This window comes from Rhinichthys klamathensis, unplaced genomic scaffold, assembly GCF_029890125.1.
Source record: "Rhinichthys klamathensis goyatoka isolate OS25496 unplaced genomic scaffold, OSU_Roscu_1.1 h1tg000221l_1, whole genome shotgun sequence".
NCBI classification, from domain to species: Eukaryota; Metazoa; Chordata; class Actinopteri; order Cypriniformes; family Leuciscidae; genus Rhinichthys; species Rhinichthys klamathensis.
Window position 1 is genome coordinate 2,825,987 of NW_026606745.1, and position 19,807 is coordinate 2,845,793.

The window sequence follows — 19,807 nt, forward strand, 5'->3', positions numbered from 1 at the left end:
AGCAGATGACTTAAGCAATCTAAAATAGTTTTAGCTAAATAACAGGTCTGGATCTCCATCTTTTTACCACATTACGACAACAAAAGCACTTGAACGCAACACACTGGTAAATACCAGTTCACAAGTGGAAAATATCATATTTTCCATAGCACGTGAACGCACCATTAGACCTACCTACCTTTCTGAGGGAATTCGTCACTCTCATCCATGGGATCGCCTTTCAAATCCATATAATCTTAGTGTTGTGAACTTTTCATTTAAATTAAATTAAAATCGTCCCTTATAAGCCTTGATGCCCTCCAAACTGTAATTATGTAGGCCTAATAGCTATATAGCCTATAGGCTATGCGTGCAAATAATGTGTTATATTTTATTACTTTAGGGTTTAACTTTCGAATCAATTGCTATTTTACCGAACAGTTATTGTAAATACATACTATTCACTACAACTTTTACTATTCAAAATTACTGTCAGCGACGGCGTAATCGTCTGCTATTCCTTTAAGTGTATTTTGGCACGAACATCCTGAAACAATTAAATCTATGTTATGGGAGTGATATGGGACATAACGGGAAACAGCTGACTGCAGGGACCTCTTAAATGTCAATCTCAGGTGCTAACAACAAGTCCACATGAGGCTCATGGGGGAGATGGATGGATGGAGGAAAACTGTTGAACTGCTGTCACCACTGACCTATTTAATTAAGGAGCTTCACAACGTCGAGACGTAGTATGTAAAATAATATGTACTAAAAGACACACATTCGGTATTTACACATAATCTCGCACCTCCACCTGCTGGTCATGATGTGAACATGCGAAAGTATAGCCTTGCTTTTTCATTTGATTTGAATGCGTTCCTTCTCTTTCCACTAAACCTGCAGATGTTCTTTGATAATGCTCTAACGTTTCATATGACCTAATTGCAAATCAAATGAAAATATATTATAATGTATTGTGAAATTATAGTTAAACCTTATAATCAAATAGGCTGTACATAGCCTACAGTTTGTGCATTAATATTATATTTATAACGAATGGCCATCACTACTGTTACAGTATCTGACAACATAGTTTAAGATCTTAATAGTTTAAGAGGAAAAAATGAATCTCCAGTTAAAAAAAATATATTTGTGTGACCGCCGGTGCTGTATTGTCATCAGCCATTAGGGGGGAGTGCTCTCATATTGTCACCTTGCAGTCATGCATTTAAATATGGAAGGCATTTTCTGCCAATTTTAAATAAATCAATTAAATTATAAAAATGATAACTAAAACCATACCATTTCATAATCTCTACGCAAAATATGTGATTTTGAAGAATGTTGGTATTGGTAACCAGACAGTTGACGGCACCAGTGACTTCCATAGTAGTCGTCAATGGCTTCTGTCGACTGTTAAGTTACCAACATTCTTCAAAATATCTTCTTTTGTGTTCAGTAGAAGAAAGAAACTCATACAGGTTTGGAACAACTTGAGGGTAAGTAATAACAAAATGTTCATTTTGGTGTGAACTATCCCAATGTCTTTTGAAAAACAGAATTTAGCCTGACAAGTAGAATTACATTTACCAACAGAAAATGAAAACTGACTGTTGGATCAAACTGTCATTGGTGTCGCTTGCAGAAGAACTCTCAGATGAGGCGGGATATGGGATTGTTGGATATGTGAGACGTGAAGAGAAGGGAGAGCACAGAGGAATGATTAGTGACGCGATGTGAAAAAAATGTGATGATGTTGGACATCAGTAGGAAGAGGAACCTTTCACCCCAGTTTCCATCCCGGGAGGATGTTGACATGACACAGACCTTACATTTCTTGGGAGTGCACCTGGACGGCAAGGCCTGACTGAGCATAAAGGGTCTTAGTCAGCTCTAATTTTTGAGATGGCAGTTCAGTTCTAGATTTACCATGCCTCGATTTAGGCCTATATTCACTCTTATCCCTGTAGGAAAAGAACTACCGTGTAGGCTATTTGCACTATACTGTCACTTCACTGTCACTGTGTTGTACTTAATACACCTTTAAACTGAGAATCTAGGTTTTATTGAATTTTTTTCCAATTCTGTTTTATAGAATTACAAATGTTAAATACAATCAAACTCAACATTTGCCGTCTCTTTGCCAGTAACACTCCATAACCCTTAAAAACTCTTTACAGCACTGTCTTTTTTGTCATTTCTCCTCTCACTCGACCCACTCGAGAGACGCTTATTGACAGATGGTCCGGGCATTACCCGGCATCATGTTTTCACAGCCGACTTTATCTTGGCATATAGCCTGGACACACAAAAGGAAAACCAAGTTCATGTTTTAATTCCAACTCGTATTTATTTTCTGGTATGATCATCTGTCTCTATAGCATGAAAATAAATAATACATAATATCAAATAATAACATAACAGCATTTGTATTATGATTATAAAAAATCAGACTGGAGAAGACAGGTCATTAACCCTGTCAATTTCTAAAACAGACTTTTTATAGTATTTACAGTTTTTTTAAACACCCTGCACTCATAGTTAAATTTATGACTGGGTGTAATTATAATATTGTAATATTTATGACAAATACATTTTTACAGCACAGCCGTGCCCAAAGTTTTGTCGCTTTTCCTTCCTGTGTCTATGGTCAAAGCCCAGCTGCTGTCATGGTGATTGAGGGGTATTTCCAAATGAGGTAGCAGTTTGTCCTGGTGGCTTCCGGCTTCAGGGCACTAATACCCAATTTCCATTCTCAAAAACATGCACAAACATAACTCTGTGCAGCACTGCACATATTTAGTTGACTTTTTAAAGATAAAATAATTTGTTAATTAAATGGAAAGTTTCACTGCTTATAAATAGATACACACATGGACAAACAGTATGTATTTAGTATGAATGAAGTAAAATCCTGCCATTCAGTTTCACCCCCAGTAAAGCCCAGAAGTAAGTCATTATTCTCTACCCAGATGTATTATTGTCAAGTATGATATCAAGGTTCAGAATTAAGTGAAACATTGCCAAACTAAAAAAAAAAGTAGATTAAGGAGCTAAAAAAAAAATTCAATCAGAACAACTTATTTCAGTTTATTAATGTCATAATCAATATTATTCTTATTTCTAATTTATGATTTTTTTAGATGTTCAACCGAAGACTAAGAAAATATACAAGGATTGTTGAACTACATTGGTTCAGAAAGATGATAGTTTTTTGTTGTTGTTTTTTAAAAACTTTTTTATCAACAATGGAGAACTGAAAATGTAAACACACCACATACACACATTTACCCATAAACACAATTTACTTTTTTTTTTGTTGCAATAGAACATCATGTACAGAAATACAACTAACAAGACACATAATTGAAATGTGAGTCAAAGTTAAAAAAAAGGTAGAGATGATGGTATTTTACTAAAAAAGACATAATGCAAAATAAAAATACATAACATTACAACTGTTTTGTGATTATCAGATGTCATTGTCCAAAAGCCCTACATCTAATCCATAAAGTTTACCAAGAGGCCAGCTCAGATTTCAATTAGATTAAACACTGCTAATGACTCTCTCCCTCAGAACATCAAGTCCCACTGCCCACATCTCATCCTCTTTTGTGCCCCTCTGCGCATCTGCAGTTTCACTCATCAGCAACTCATTACTGTCTAGATCCACAAAGATCCACTTCCATTTCTTAACACAAGGATTTATCGTAAAATGCAACAAAGAGAGAGGAAATGCTCCAAATATAGCAGTTAATCTGAGTTCAGAGCCTCAGAAGTGTCCAATGAAGATAAGCCTTGCACTTGGGAGAATTAGTCATTTGCTAAGCATCTCAAACAAGGAAACTGCTTTTGAGGGAGAAAACAGCCTCTCCAAAACATGTCTTCACACAGTTAGGGCCTAAATACATAATACAATGTACAAGTGAAAACATACTCCAGTACACAAGCAATCAGAAGAGTACAGATATTGTCAGAGCTGGCGCCAGGGCACTAAAAACGTAGCATTTTTCGTAGAGGAAAGCAACCAGCCCGGGTGCATTTGTAATTTCGAATGTACTTTCGCTTGCTCGCATTCAGCGGGAAGGGAAGGGGAGGGAGGGAGTGGCGCACAGTAACTCGTAACCCCCACTCTGGGTGCCGGCCCTGTATATTGTCCTTTATTTAAAAGTTACCTCAAACTGTTGTGGTCTGTGTGAGAGTGTTCTTATTGCTTCTCTCCTCTGGTATGAGTGCTGTAGCCGAACAACAATTGACTACGGAAATGCTAGTCTTATTGTCTCGGAGTCTATGCTCAAATGTACTGACATTCATAGTGACCGTTTCCTGCTGAGCAGCACTTGAGGAGATTTTAAGGTCAGGATTAAGGATGGAGGGATCCACGCAGCTGTTGATCAGATCATCACCCTGGACCTTTTGCATGTGGAAAGTTCCATGAATTTTCAGCTCGAGAGTGGAGGTGACCGTCTGCATGCACACAACACAGCGGAAGCCTGTCAGTGAGTTGTGCAGGTCGGGGTGCCTCTGACAGTGTTCCAGGAAGTCCTCCTCACTGTGAAGAGGAAGCTTGCAGATGCGGCAGTTGCCTGTGTCCAAGCTCCTGCTGTGGGTGACCTTGTGTTCAGTCAGAGTTAGCAGTGAAGGGAAGCGCTCTCCACAGATGGGGCATTGGCAGTGCTTGGTGGGGCCTAGATGAGTCTGGACGTGCTCCCACAGTGCCATCTCAGTGAAGAAGGTCTTGGAACAGTCTTTGCATTTGTGGCTCCCTTGGATTGCCTCCACTTTGCGCTTGAGAGTGCCACTCTCCCCGGGCTGGATGTGGTGATCTCGCAGCTGGTGGTTGGCGAGCAAGGACTGCATGGTGTAAGAAGCACCACAGATTTCACAGGCAAACATAGGATCGTTCAGATTTGCCTTCCCTTTGCTTTCAGTGGGAGGGCTGAACAGCGATTCCACCTTACCGACTCTTATTTCACTATTCACTGGCAGCATTCCAGCGCTGTCTTTGGCAACTGGTTCGGAGACAGGTGGAGGGGTCACGTTGTTACCTTCAGCACTCTTGGCACAGAGTTCCTCGTGTAAGGGCACCTCGAGGGGAGATCTGGTATTGGTACAGACGCAGGGACTGCATTTGTCGCTATGTGTTGTGATATGACACTGCAACTCAATGTCTGTGGTAAAGGACTCTGCACAGAAGATGCAACAGTACAACTTGCATTGTTTGTCAAGATGTTTCTGTTTGACATGCAGGTGCAAGTCATGCTCTTGCTTGAAGTCCCATTCGCACGACGTACAGTGGAATGTGGTTTTCTTGTTACTGTGCTCGGAGGCCAGGTGAACCTGAATAGACACCTTGGTGTCGAACACCTGCTGGCAGAGGGAACATCGGTAAAACACAACGGTGTGCATCTCAAGTAGGTGCCCATGTAAGTCTTTGACACTGGTAAAGGACTTACTGCAGCTCTCACAGATGTAGAGCGTAGATGAATTGCTAAAATGAGACACTGCATGTTCCTTAAAAGATTCCTGGTTTGGGAAATCCTTTAAACACTCTGGACATGTAAGTTTTGGAAGCATACTCTTCAGGTGGGAACTCAAGTGAGTTTGAAACAGATCCAGATTGGTGTATTTAGCCCCACAGTGGTCACAGATGAAGTCGGTTGAAGGTAATGCACCATAGCTAGTTTTTTGGGCAACACTCTTGATTGATTGGGGTGACGTTGAACCCATTGTCCTCCTTCCTTCTTTAAGGTTCATCAAATTAATGTTCTTGTGTGTCTTTTTGATATGCTGCATCAGTTTTATCTTACTGCTAAATGTAGGCAAATGGATGCAGTATGGACAGAATTTCAAAGACTTTCTTTCTGAAGTTTCTTCCGCATCTGGATCAAGTTTCAGACTCTGGTTTTTACAGTGTGTCTGCCGCACGTGATTATCTAGCGTGTCCTTTGTCAGGAATCCTCGGAGGCACTGGGAGCAGAAAAAGACGTTGCTCTCGATTAAAGCTGAGTTGTGTGATTGGCGAACATGCTCTTGAAGGGCTTTCAGGTCTTTTAACGATGTGGGACAGAAGCTACACTGAAGAACTGTTTGAACGGCCGCTGTGATTGCAGCTTCAAGCAACACGGAGTGATCTAGCATCACATTAGCCTCTTTCTGCTCCTTTGGTTCAGATGGAAAAGTCAGGATCTCAGAACTTGAGTGGATTTCATTGTCCTTGATTTGGGTCTGTGGACATACTCTATGGTCCATGTAGTTGTGACAATGAACGAAATCATTGAAAACCTTGAGCTTTTTGGAGATTCCTAAACAATTTTTGGAGACAAACTGAGACTTTCTCTTTTCTGCACAAGGAGACACTCCGACAGCATTTGGAGTTGCTGGACTGGTGGCACAAGTGCATTCTGTCATTGAGAAACACGACTGATCTTGTGCAGCAAAATCTGGAGGTTGTCTTTTCTCAGATTCCCCCATGTTATTCTGTGGATTATTTACAAGAGAGAGATGTCGGGAGGACGTAGCACTGCCCTGTTCATATTGATTACTCAAGCCCTGTTTGCTTTTTGTGGGGCTCTCACTGCTGATATCCGTTTGGAATAATTCGAGAGGTACTGAACTGTTGCCAGGCAAAGGGGTGTTTGCCCTCCTGCACTGATTAAGTCTCTGATGATCTCTAAATGTGTCTCCCTTGAATCCAAGGTCACATCCATCTTCATGGTCAACGGAGGAGTGAGCCGAGGAAAGAGAAGCTAAACGACATATTTCATCTTCCTCAACATTATGATTTGCTATGGACAGAGAAGAGAGGAAAATGCATTTACAACTTTCATAAAAAAAAAACGTTTTTGCCAAAAACACACCACTAAACACACCATTAGTGTTGGGGAGTAACTAACTAAAAGTAATTAAGCAATGTCACTAAATTAAGTACATTTTCAGTAATGTGACAGTAACTCTTTTGTCAAAGTAGCGTAGCTTTTACAGTAACAAGATACTTTCTCCAACAAGGAAAACTGAAACGTGACACTGCTGTTTTTTTGCTGTCACCCTAATTCTTATCCTAACTGTTGTTGTGTATGACAAATACTGTTTTTAGGGGAATTATATTGCTACGTTTTGTTCAATTGTTGTGTAGCTAACTACTTTTTAAAACAATAGCTGCAGTTGAACTACTTTCAATTATTTTGGGACTTGTATCTTTCTCAACACTACTCACTTTAACCACAACTATAAGAATTCTACTCTTCTATTTCAAGAGGTCTGTCCTGCTGAAGTCTGGCAGGTTAAAATAGAACTCGTGCTCATAACAGCAGACTAAACACCAAAAATATGAATTGGATGCTCTTTTTCACACTTTTTTAGATGTAATTAGCTCGGTATGTGGCCACATAATGAGCAGTCCCACTGTGACTAAAATTGCTGTCAGTGTGAGAGGACCAGATTCACAGTTTGAGCAAATGGAGTGCTGCTACTTTAAAGTACTAAACATGTACAAGAGAAAAAACAGAACCCAAATCACGGTACCAAATTGTACACCAAATCAAAGGATTAATGTATCTGCTTAAAAGGATAAAACATATTAAAAACATGTCTTCACATGATTAGCAATTCCAATATCATAAATCCAAAATCATTTGTGAAGGCATGATTCATTCTGTTATTGTGCAAATAGGGAATTGCAAATATACCTAATTCAAAGGTCACACAAACATGCAGAGACACTAAACCCTGAATATAAAACCCCAGAGGTCTCTCTTCTTTTTAATCTGCCTGTGTAAGGGATACAGAGAGAGATGGATCAAATATTCACCGTAAAGGATACTATAGAAAGAAGGATAGTGCAGGAATGTATTTGCGTGTACCTGAACCATGGCAGTGCATCTGTTGGGTGAATGATTCAGATTGCTTTAGGCTTGCACTCCTGTGTTCTTTAGCAACTTCATCCTTCTCTTCCCCACATTGTTCCCTCTCCTCATCCCTCTCTTTTCTTCTTTCCCAGGAGCAACGTTTCTTCCCCACAACCACGCTATCTTCCTTTGTATTTAACCTGTCAGCTTGACCTGTGTAGAACAGATTGATAGCAAGAAAAGGTCATGGCCATAGCAGCCAGATATAATATAACAATACAAAGAAATCAAACACTTTTTTTTTCATCTCTGGTGGACCATTTGGTACACTATGGCACCCCTGTGGCATGAAAAAAGCAAAGACTAAACAAATATCAACTTTTTTTAGTCTGTTTTTCTGTTTTTCATTGTGTGCATGTTTGCTCTTTAAACAGTCCATATAACATTTGTATTCTGTGATTACAAGGTGACATAACAGAGCCACACGGCATTATGACAAGACACATAGAAAACGAATAGATTTCATTTGCTAACATAGAAACCTCAGGGAACTTTTCAAACTTCCACTCATACTGTACACACACATTTGTTTTCTGTCATGTTTGGGACTTTATTGTTTTTATACTGAGCTAATGTTTTATGTTCCCTTTTAAATCTAATCCTCACATAAACATTTATGGATCCTTACAATTTATTGTTGTGTTTTTTTCATGTTTTATTGGGACTTTCCATAGACATAATGATTTTTATACTGTACAAACTGTATATTTCATCCCCTTACACTAACCCTACCCCTAAACCTACACATCACGGGAAACGTTCTGCATTTTTACAATTTTAAAAAACAGTATGATTTAAAATCTGTTTTCCTCAAGGAGACAATAAATGTCCGCACAATGTAGGGTTTACCAGGACAAACACACATTCAGTTTTGAGTACAGCTGAGCTTAGATAAATTTGTTGTCCAAGAAACCCAATAAAACTATAATATTATTGATTATCATAATACACCTTTATCTGAATAATGTGCATCACGTGCAAGAGTGATGACAAACCAATCTCAATGAAATTAGATTCCTCGAGAATGCAATGAAAGTTAAATGAAAGTTCTGGTCCAAACCAATTCCAGTTTTCTCTTTTGAATTTGCGCAACATTAATCTGAAGGCTAATGATCTGTAACTAATTGGGGTCATTCATTCGATTTGTCCCCCCGGTCGTGTTTCACTCAAGACAAGAAGGAAGCAAGTGATTAAATAAAAAAACCTTTCGTACCTTTCAAAGATCTGGGCTTCGACTGTTTTCGACGAGTCATTGTAAAGGACTTCAGCAGCTGTCAACACAAACGGGTTAAGTTCCTGTCCACTGTTTGCAAACGAAGGACAACACAAGAGGTAAGCAATAGCCAATACTTGCGTGCTGTTTCATAGACTGGCATAGCGGGAAAACGCATTAATATCACGGGCAAAGGGGCTCGCCCCCGCCTACAGCAGCGGGATGACTCCATACACGCTCTGCGCCACCGGGGACGCGCGCGCGCGAGAGAGATGCGTAATCACTCAACACACGGACAGACACACACACACACACACACACACACACATGCCGGCACTCCAAAAGACAGTTTTATTGCTCAGAGGTAGCTAGTTTATAGCTCTCAGTTATGTTTCACACGTCAATATTAACTTTGTCTTTTTTGGTTTCCACTAGAATCCCGTAAAAGAATTGCAAGTAAACACCGAGAACACGCATAGCCTACAGTAGACTTGAAGTGTATTTTTGCTGTAGCATGTGGTTTAGAAGAATAGCTCAAATAATTTGATTTAGGAAGAATTTGATGTTAGATGTTTGAGTTTGTATTATCTTGACAAATCTGAGCACAGTTTGAGAGGTTGAAATCTCTTTTGAAAGAGACATCTGTACTGAGGTGATTACCTCAGGAGCCAAAGACTGAGTCTACTTGATCTAAACTCATTGATATCTAAAATCTCTTTTCCTTATTGTTTTGTTTTTGTTTGTTTTAAGTAGTAGCTAGACCTGGTCCACATGGCATTTGACTCATTTTGCCTGAGCGTCCAGCTAATTATTCCTTTTGTTTCTTTTAAATCAGAAGAAATGACGCAACTTATCAAAGAAAAAATGCTCCATAACATTATCAATATCTATAATATACCATCAAACATATGGTACTGTGGTAATGAAATCATCAGAGGAGCATCTCCTTTCATAATGACGCCTCGGTTTAATTTCTCTGTGGAAACGTTAGTTATGAGGCGCAGTATAGGGAACGTTGATTAGAAAGCTGCATCCCTTTGGGAGTCCGCTCTGCAATTGCTTGTTTCTAATGAGTTTTGAATTAGCTGCTGAGACACTTGTCTGTGACTGTTTTGTGAATAAAGGACAGAATGTTGCAATGAAGACACAACAAAAGCATAACACGTCTGTGAGGTTCTGAGGTGCCAGCATGAACACTTTGGGTTGTTTCGAGTTGACTTTACCATTAAGGATCCAACTAACGATTTAGACTGTCTGCTTTGGTATGAATCTGCGGTACACTCTATCTAAATAAATTGTATAAAGAGCTAGGCTATTTGTGAATATGTGCATAGCCCCTATAGTGTTGCTGTAAATAGACCGTATTGACATGCAAAGGCAACCTTTGCGCAGTGGAGATCCTGAAGGAAATAATATCAGCCAATCAGAGCATCTCAAGGGATGAGAGACGTTATAGTTCTGATTCAAGCATCCAGCTGGTTTTATTATACTCTTCTAAAACAAATAGTTTGCCTTGAATCTGCTATAATAAAAAAGCCAATTGCCTATAGATTGTTCTTTTGATTTAAAGGTGAACTAAGTAACTTTTTTACCTTAACCGAAAAGGCCTCAGTGTTAGGAAGTATCGTGTGATATCAGGTCTCGCGAGGTAACGAATTGCTTTACGGCAAAAAAACAGATCTGATAAAATTCTGATAAAATGAGCATCAAACAGAAATAACCCGGCGCCGTATACATGTGGTGTTGGGCGCGCGCAGCTCTTATGCTACGTTCACACCGGACGCGAATAGCGCGTCAGGCGCGAGTGATTTCAATGTTAAGTCAATGCAAAGACGCGTTACGCACGTAAAAAATTCCTGCGGCGCGGTAGACGCGAATACGCCTGACGCGCGAATGGCGCGAATTGAGCGTCTGGCGCGTTACGCGCGAATTCGGTGCATTTTGTGCATTCACGCGTTTGACGCGAATTCCCGTCTGCCGCCCGAGTTGAAAAATTTGAACTTCTGCGTCAATTCGCGCCGCGTTAACCAATCAGGAGCCTATAGCTGCTTGCTGCTGTCACGTGGTGAAGTATCTGGATGCTTCAATAAATTATTTTGTAATTTGTCGGTGGTTCTAATGTAGTTCTAATGCACAACAAAGCAAATATTTTATCACATAAAACTTGATTTCAATATAGGCCTATGAGACATTTTGTATTGAATGCTATTTATTCCATATCTAGATTAGGCCTATATGAAATATTATTATAATGTAAAGACAACTAACATTCGTGTCTGGACAGATGTGTGTGAGAGAGAAAAAAATCACAAGACAGATTAATCACTTTTGGAGGCTGGCTCCATTTATCATCAAAACAAAAATAAATGACAGATTAGGTGGATGAGGGCGAGGGTGATCCTCGCTCCGATGCGGGACAACAGGTCATCAAGCTGGGCACGGGACAGGCGGAAGTACCGCTGACAGCGGCTGTAAAGTATGGACTAGTGGTTCTTTTTAGGATGGGAACACTACAGAAAGATTCCGGCCAGAGAATCCTTTATCATCTTTATTTCCAAGATCAGGATGCCAATATACAAGTTCGTATAATTGAGTGTATGTGGTCTAAACAGAGAGAAAGAAAAAGAAATAATACAATGGTAATAATAACCGATTAATAAACAAATAAAGGAATACTATACTATGCTCATTGTCATCATTCACAACGGTACAGTACAGAAAATAATCATTAACATTAATCCAGTGTAACAGAATATGTCACCATATGCCTTTAATATCTGTACTGATGCACCTTTAAGTGGCTATGCAGAATGACACTATATCACTATAACACTCGATGCAGATAGCACCAAATAAACAGTATAAATACACTGCACTCGAACGCAGAAGCATATTTCTAAATAACTAACACAAATAAGGTCTAAATTGACATATAGAGGGCTAATTATTTCACACAGGAAACATGTCGAATATTACAGCACGCTCTGGTATCATGACTACACTAATTAGTCACGCAGTTCAACAAATAAAACTAGTTCGCATGAACATACATAAATTTCACAACATTCCTTACAACGCAGTATAAACATACAACAATAGTAGGAACTTACTTGTTTTTCATAAAACGCACACAAACGTAAAGAAAGGGGTCTCTGAGTCTCCTCTCATCATCACTGAGCGCGAACAACTGAGGCGCGCGCGTTGGATTTTCTATCCAGGCGCAGTTCACGTGATGGAGCGTTCGAACGCACTTAGGAAACCTCAGCGCTGAACAAATAGGCTTTCAGACAAAGCCGCCCCCAACTGTCCGCATGGCAGTTGAAAGAGTAGGAGAAAGTCTATTTGGTCGTCTCTTCTTCGTCCTTGTCCTCCAGAGCTGGGAGCAGGATGATCCGGGCGACTGGACGAATGTAGGTACGGTCCTTCACTTGAACACTGATAGTCCGTACGCGTCCATCTGCTCCTGGATGAGTCTGGGTAATCCGTCCTACGGGCCATGACGCTCGAGGAAGTTGGGGATCCACGATTAAAACAACATCGCCTGTGGAGAGTGGCTTACTGTCTTTCCTCCACTTACTACGCTCTTGTAGCCCTGGTAGGTAGTGGCTGATGAAGGATGACCAGAAGCGATCGGCAATGACTTGACTGTGCCTCCAACGTCTTCTCCCGAGGTCACTGGGGTCGTAAACTGCTTGAGGAAGCGACGAGTCGTGACGGCCCATGAAGAGGAGGTTAGGCGTGACCGGGTCTGGATCAGAAGCATCTGATGCCAAGTAGCCTAAGGGTTTCGCATTCATTATGCCCTCGACTTCCACTAGAATTGTCATCAGGACAGGTTCAGGAACAGTCTGATTTTTGAGGACAACGCGAAGTGCAGTCTTGATAGACTTCACTTCCCTCTCCCATGTGCCACCAAAGTGTGGCGCACTTGGAGGATTGAATCGGAAGGATATCTGCTGTTCAGCGAGTTGTTCTTTCCACTGAGGTGCCATGGCAGCAACGGCTTCACGCAACTCTCTCTCTCCACCGACAAAGTTGGTACCATTGTCCATGAGGAGTTCGAACGGTCTGCCACGTCGAGAGATGAATCTTCTCAGTGACAGCAGGAAAGCATCTGTATCGAGGCTTTCTAATAGATCCAGATGCACCGAGCGGGTTGTCATACATTTGTAGACAATGCCCCACCTTTTTTCGGTGCGACGCCCGATCCTCACTTGGAAAGGTCCGAAACAATCAACTCCGGTTGAATAGAACGGTGGCTTATGGAGTCGTGACCGAGCTGGTGGATAATCTGCCATCTTCGGTACGTCAGGTTTTGCTCTCCATCGTCGGCACTCCAGACATGAATGCTGATACTTTCGAATGGCCTCTCTACCACGGATAATCCAAAACCTGCGTCTGATCTCGGCAAGAACCCGCTCTGGTCCAGGGTGCAGTAGTGACTCATCAAAATCCTTGATGATAAGCTTTGTCACCTGATGGCTTGGGTCCAGGATAACTGGGTGGATGGTATCCAGGTCTTGTCCTTCAGCATGCCTTAACCTGCCACCAACTTTGAGTAGCTCCGTGGCTCCTTCATATTCTGGTGACAGAGATGCGAGACGACTGTCTGAAGGAAGAGTACGTCCAGCTTTGAGAGCTCTCAATTCTTCAGCAAAGCAGTCCTCTTGAGCCTTTTGTAACATTAGCTTCTCTGCTTGCAGAAAATCGGCAGCGGAAAAGTGTACTGTAGTATTAGCATCAGCCGCCCCGTGAAAGGAGCTGGCAGTTTCCTTAAGAAGCTCTTTCCAGTTGGAGAACTTACTGGGGTCCGGAAGTTGTGTGGCCAAGATGCTGGACACAGTTCCCACAAAGGCAGACTTCCTAAACTCTGTGGTGTCTGGTTCTAGCTCAAATGAGGGCATGTGGGGCCACTCCCTTTCAGACAAATGGAGAAAATGTGGACCTTTTTTCCAGCGATGATCCTGTACCATCTCTTGCAGAGTGAGTCCACGGGTTATATCATCAGCTGGATTACTTAGAGTGTCAACATACCGCCATTGAACAGGGTTGGTCAGGTTCTGGATTTCCGCGATACGTGTTCCCACAAACACTTTGTAACGGCAGGATTCTGATTTGATCCAGTGCAGCACAGTTGTGGAGTCTGACCAAAGAGTGATGTGCTCAGATGGTACTGCAAGCTCTGTCTCGATCACTCTAGCCAACTGTGCGCCTGTAAGTGCGGCACTGAGCTCGAGCCGCGGAATAGACAACTGCTTACGGGGTGCGACTCTCGATCTAGCAAACACGAAGGAAACATAGACTTGCTGACTGTCATCTGTCGTCTGCATGTAGGCTACTGATCCATAGGCGCGCTCCGAGGCATCACAGAAAATGTGAATGTGACGGGTTGCGTTGGCAGTATCGGCGATGGCTGGTGCATATGGACGAGGCAGCTTGAGATGTTGCAAAGTGGGAATTTCCTGCACCCAACTTGACCATTTCTCCAGAAGGTCAGCGGGTTGGATCTTGTCGTCCCAGCCAATATTGGCCTTCCACATATCCTGAACAAGCACTTTACATCTTGTTGTGAATGGCACAATGTATCCCAATGGGTCGTAAAGCTTGGCAAGGACACTGTAGACGTTACGCAGAGTAGCGTCTGAAGATTCAGCCTGGCGATGTTTGTAACTCAGGGTATCATTCAAACAATCCCAGCAGAGTCCAAGCGTGGGCTCTTGAAGGTTGTCACTGGCCTTGGATAGCCATAGCTCACTGCTAGCTGACTGCGCTTCAGGAGGTAGATGTGCTACAACTTCAGGCATGTTACTAGCCCATTGCCGGATCTCGAAACCTCCTTTGTTCAGAAGCGCTCGCAGATCATCGACTAGAACCTTCGCATACTCAGTTTTACTCACACTGTGGAGGCAATTGTCGACATAGAACGAGTGCTCGATCACATGCATGAGAGGAGAATCTGGTGGTTCGTGATCTCTGACGTGCTGCTGCAGGGCAAAGACTGCACAACAGGGGCTGCACGTTGTTCCGAATGGTAACACCTCCCATTGGAATATGCGTGGTTCAGATGTCCTCTGCATGTCACGCCACAGGAATCGCAGAAGTGGTTTATCACTGGGCAACAAGCGGATCTGATGGAACATCGACTTAATATCTCCGCTGATGGCCACAGCATGACATCGGAACCGCATCAGGACTCCAATCATGGTCGGACCGAGAATTGGTCCCGGCAAGAGTTGGTCATTCAGGGACAGGCCTTTATAGGAAAAGGAACAGTTAAAGACTACTCTGTCCTTGCCATTGTGGTGCACCATATGGTGAGGTACATACCACGACTCTATAGACTTTGCTGCTTCTTCTGTTAAGATTTCCGCGACATAGCCGGACTGAACAAGTTTATCCATCTCCTTGCAGTATGAGGCTGCTCGAACGGTGTCCTTAGCCAACCGGCGCTCAGTGCTGCGTAGGTTTTGCATCACTGCATCTTGCTGAGCACAGAGTTGGATGAATGGCTGACGACGCAACAGTGGAGTAGCGTAGCGCTGGGTACCGTCGACCGATACACGTTCGGAGGCTGTCTGTAAGAGGATGAGTGCCTGCTGGTCTTGCTTGGAACGCGTTGCAGTCTTCTCACTGACATAGGGGACTGTGTCAATGTGCCAAAGACGTTCCACATTTCTGAGGAGTTCAGAATACGAAGACTCGGTGGCGATGTGCAGACAGGAAGACTGGTGAGAAGAGACTGGCATAATGTCAAAAGGACCTTGCAAGGACCAGCCTAGCCTTGTGCATATGGCTACAGGACCGCCAGATGGGCCTGCTCTGACTGGCTGTGTAGGAGTAAGAAGCTGAGGCATATCAGAACCAATGAGGAGCAGAGGTTGAGCTCTGTGGATAGGCGTCAAAGGAAGTCCTTTGAGATACTCATAGCGCTTCTGGAGAGCTGCTAATGGGTACGTGTGCTCAGATAAACTCAAACTGCTTGCTGTGAAAGCATGTGGAATCCAAAACTTCTTGTTTGGCTTGAAGATGGGGGAAACATGAAAGCTAACTGAAGAACCTTTCAGCTCCTTCACCTCTTGCTGTACTGTCCTCAGATGAAGCGTCTCTGGATGCTGAGAGAGTTGTAGCTGCTCTACAGCTTGTGGAAGGATAATAGTTCTCTCCGAACCATCATCGAGCACTGCAAATACCTCAAGAATGCGATCTGCATGATGCAGAAGCACTTTGACAACCTTCAGCAACACTCTCTGAGGGCTTCTGGGCTGCTCAATGTAGACAATGGGCTTCGGATTACTGACCATCAGCACTTTCTGGGATGACTCTTGGATAACATCATGCAGGACTGTAAGGTGTTTCTCTTTGCAAAGCTTACATGGGCGTTTAAGCGTGCAGGCTGTAGCTTTGTGGCCGCGGCCGCATTTCCAACATCTGTCGCCTTCCTGAATCCACTTCTTAATCTCAGCTGTAGTCAGTTTCTTGAAGTCGGAGCATGAGTTAAGGTAGTGCTCCTTATTATTGCAAAACGGACAATAAGGACTGAGTTTGAAAGCTTGGGACTTCGAATGGAAAGTCTCCTTGTCGGCTGCCTCCCCAGAGCAGAGGAAGACTGACGCTGTTTTATCTTTGGGCTTTGGACTACGTTGATCTCTCTTTGGAAAGGTAGGCCCTGTACAGTTATAGAGAAGAGTAGCCCGACTGGCGAGACGCTTGGCTTGAGCCTTCATCTGTAGCCACGCAGCGAGATCGGGCAGGGAGTAGGTGAGCTCTGAACCCGGCTGCAGGATTCCGCGAACGAGACAATATTCCACAAATCCATCTCTGTAGGAAGGAGACATTTTGCTTAAGAGACGGTCAACATGGGAACCACACTTGAGCTCGTATCCCACAGGTCCCTCTAAAGTGCGTAGCATACCGACAAGCGACTGGACCGAGAGGGCAAAGGAGTCGAATGCCTCTGCGTCTCCTGACTTAATGGCTGGGGAATTGAGGATTGCCCCTAGTTCACTTTGAACCAGTTGTCTTGGCTGGCCATATTTATCTTGCAGAGCCCCCAATGCAGCTGTATACGGTGCGGGGTCATACATGTATGATTTGGCCAACTGCAGAGCACTCTGAAGCTTGAGCTGACCCAGAAGAACTTGATATTTATAGTGCTCGCTGAGATGAGGGTGACTATTCATCAAGTTGTCAAGCGCCATCTTCAAAAGTGCAAAATCACTTTCTTTGCCACTCTCGAAGAAGGGAAGTGTCGGTTTGGGAATGCCATAAGATGTAGCAATCAAGGTCTCCATACCCGGGTAGGTCCAGGGTGGTGCCGTCTGAACTGGTGATGCAGTTGGTATACTGCGGTGAGGGTACTGCACTGCAGAAGGTGGCGGTGCCACTGTAACTGCTCGTGGTGGCATTGTGAAACTTGTACTGGCAGCTGAAGCCCCTAGGTGCTGAGACGGGAGACCAGTTGTGACAGAAGACATTGTCATCGGTAACGCTCCACCTGCCTGAGTAGTTACCGTGGAGAGGCTGGGAACGAATGAGACAGGTCCAGATGGAAGTACAGAGACTGGTACTGCAATCGGTGCTGCACTGACAGGAACACTGATCTGCGCACTTGTGACGGGATTAGTAGATGGTGCTAATATCTGATTAGGAACAGTGAAGAAAGGTGCTACCTGAACTGGCGCTAGATTTGGCTGTTGCACAGGTGGGTGCTGTATGGGAACCGATGGCACCAGAGGTGGCTGTTGAGTCAATGGTGATGACAGACGTAACTTGGATAACGTAGCAGGAGCTGACGACGTAGACAAAGAATCATCGTTCGTCCCTGTCAGGTAGGTCTTTACAAGACTGGCAATGTGCACCTCCTTCTCGAGTTTCTTCAAGCGCCTGCGTCTCCCCATTTCTCTAGCTATTCTCTCTTTAGCCAGATGTGCTTCCTCTTGTAGCCGCTGTCCTTCTCTAGCTTGTGCATCCAATGCTGCAGCTTCTAAGTCAGCTTTCCTTTCTTCTTCTATTTCCTGTTGTAGATCAGCTAGCTCCAATCCTTTGATCTCCTCCTCTAAAGCAGCTTCTTGTATATCAGACGTACTTCGAAACAGATGGAGTCCGTAAGATAACTGAGAGGACCGTCGTGAATGTGTAGCTGACCGGTAACTTGTCAAACTCCTAGCCCTGGTTGACTGAGCCTGGTCTGGTTGTCCAACAGGGGTAGAGGAGGCTTGGACCACAGGCTGTTGAGAGGGCAGCAAAGTGACTTCGTACTGGGCCAAATGTACAGGTGGACGAGGTTCTCTCTTAGGTCGGTCCGATGACTCCTGCTGCTGACCATCAGTTGATGACTCCATAGTGTCGAGGAAACCCTATATCCGGCTCGAAGGACCAATGTAAAGTATGGACTAGTGGTTCTTTTTAGGATGGGAACACTACAGAAAGATTCCGGCCAGAGAATCCTTTATCATCTTTATTTCCAAGATCAGGATGCCAATATACAAGTTCGTATAATTGAGTGTATGTGGTCTAAACAGAGAGAAAGAAAAAGAAATAATACAATGGTAATAATAACCGATTAATAAACAAATAAAGGAATACTATACTATGCTCATTGTCATCATTCACAACGGTACAGTACAGAAAATAATCATTAACATTAATCCAGTGTAACAGAATATGTCACCATATGCCTTTAATATCTGTACTGATGCACCTTTAAGTGGCTATGCAGAATGACACTATATCACTATAACACTCGATGCAGATAGCACCAAATAAACAGTATAAATACACTGCACTCGAACGCAGAAGCATATTTCTAAATAACTAACACAAATAAGGTCTAAATTGACATATAGAGGGCTAATTATTTCACACAGGAAACATGTCGAATATTACAGCATGCTCTGGTATCATGACTACACTAATTAGTCACGCAGTTCAACAAATAAAACTAGTTCGCATGAACATACATAAATTTCACAACATTCCTTACAACGCAGTATAAACATACAACAATAGTAGGAACTTACTTGTTTTTCATAAAACGCACACAAACGTAAAGAAAGGGGTCTCTGAGTCTCCTCTCATCATCATTTTTCATAAAACGCACACAAACGTAAAGAAAGGGGTCTCTGAGTCTCCTCTCATCATCACTGAGCGCGAACAACTGAGGCGCGCGCGTTGGATTTTCTATCCAGGCGCAGTTCACGTGATGGAGCGTTCGAACGCACTTAGGAAACCTCAGCGCTGAACAAATAGGCTTTCAGACAGCGGCCGTCATCCAGGCGCAGCTCCTGGAGCGAGCAAATGTTGAAACTCGCCACACTGGGTTCGCCTTTGAAGGGTCTGGTGGACACAAATACGGCGACGATGACCCCTACGCCGCCGCTCTGCTCTCGTATTCAGAATATATGCTATTCAGAGCAAATACAGAGCGGTGACTCTCTCGATGAATGCTCGATCAACATAAAAAAAGATGGCCGCCAACGGGTTTCGATTCAGACGCGCGTAAATTTCGCTTAAAAGTTTTGTTTTTACGCGCGTCAATTTCGCTCTTGACGCGCGAATGGATTCAAAGTGGTCAAGCGTATAACTAGACGCGGTAGGCGCGAATTTGACGCGCTATTCGCGTCCGGTGTGAACGTAGCATTAAAGGGGCCATACCTTATTTCCACTCCTTACAGCGTCCATCCTACTGAACAGGTACCGGTGTACA

At 43.1% G+C, this 19,807-nt stretch overlaps 1 protein-coding gene across 1 annotated transcript; it reads right to left on the bottom strand.

Moving 5' to 3' along the window:
- Positions 1–4,145: 4,145 nt before the first annotated feature.
- On the bottom strand, positions 4,146–9,344 carry znf521 (zinc finger protein 521). The gene is made up of 3 exons (XM_056264403.1): positions 9,103–9,344; positions 7,845–8,042; positions 4,146–6,770 (listed from the first exon to the last, which is right to left on the bottom strand). Exons 1-3 carry the CDS (start codon positions 9,140–9,142, stop codon positions 4,159–4,161), a joined length of 2,850 nt encoding a protein of 949 aa, XP_056120378.1. The 5' UTR covers positions 9,143–9,344; the 3' UTR covers positions 4,146–4,158.
- Positions 9,345–19,807: the final 10,463 nt, after the last annotated feature.

What these genes read in the sequence shown, in the direction of transcription:
- znf521 (XM_056264403.1), bottom strand. Translation starts at nt 9,142, where the DNA reads ATGACTCGTCGAAAACAGTCGAAGCCCAGATCTTTGAAAG. An exon ending in GAAGCCCAGATCTTTGAAAG is followed by an intron (nt 8,043 to 9,102) that starts GTACGAAAGGTT and finishes TGTTCTACACAG; the next exon opens with GTCAAGCTGACAGGTTAAAT. An exon ending in GATGCACTGCCATGGTTCAG is followed by an intron (nt 6,771 to 7,844) that starts GTACACGCAAAT and finishes CTCTGTCCATAG; the next exon opens with CAAATCATAATGTTGAGGAA.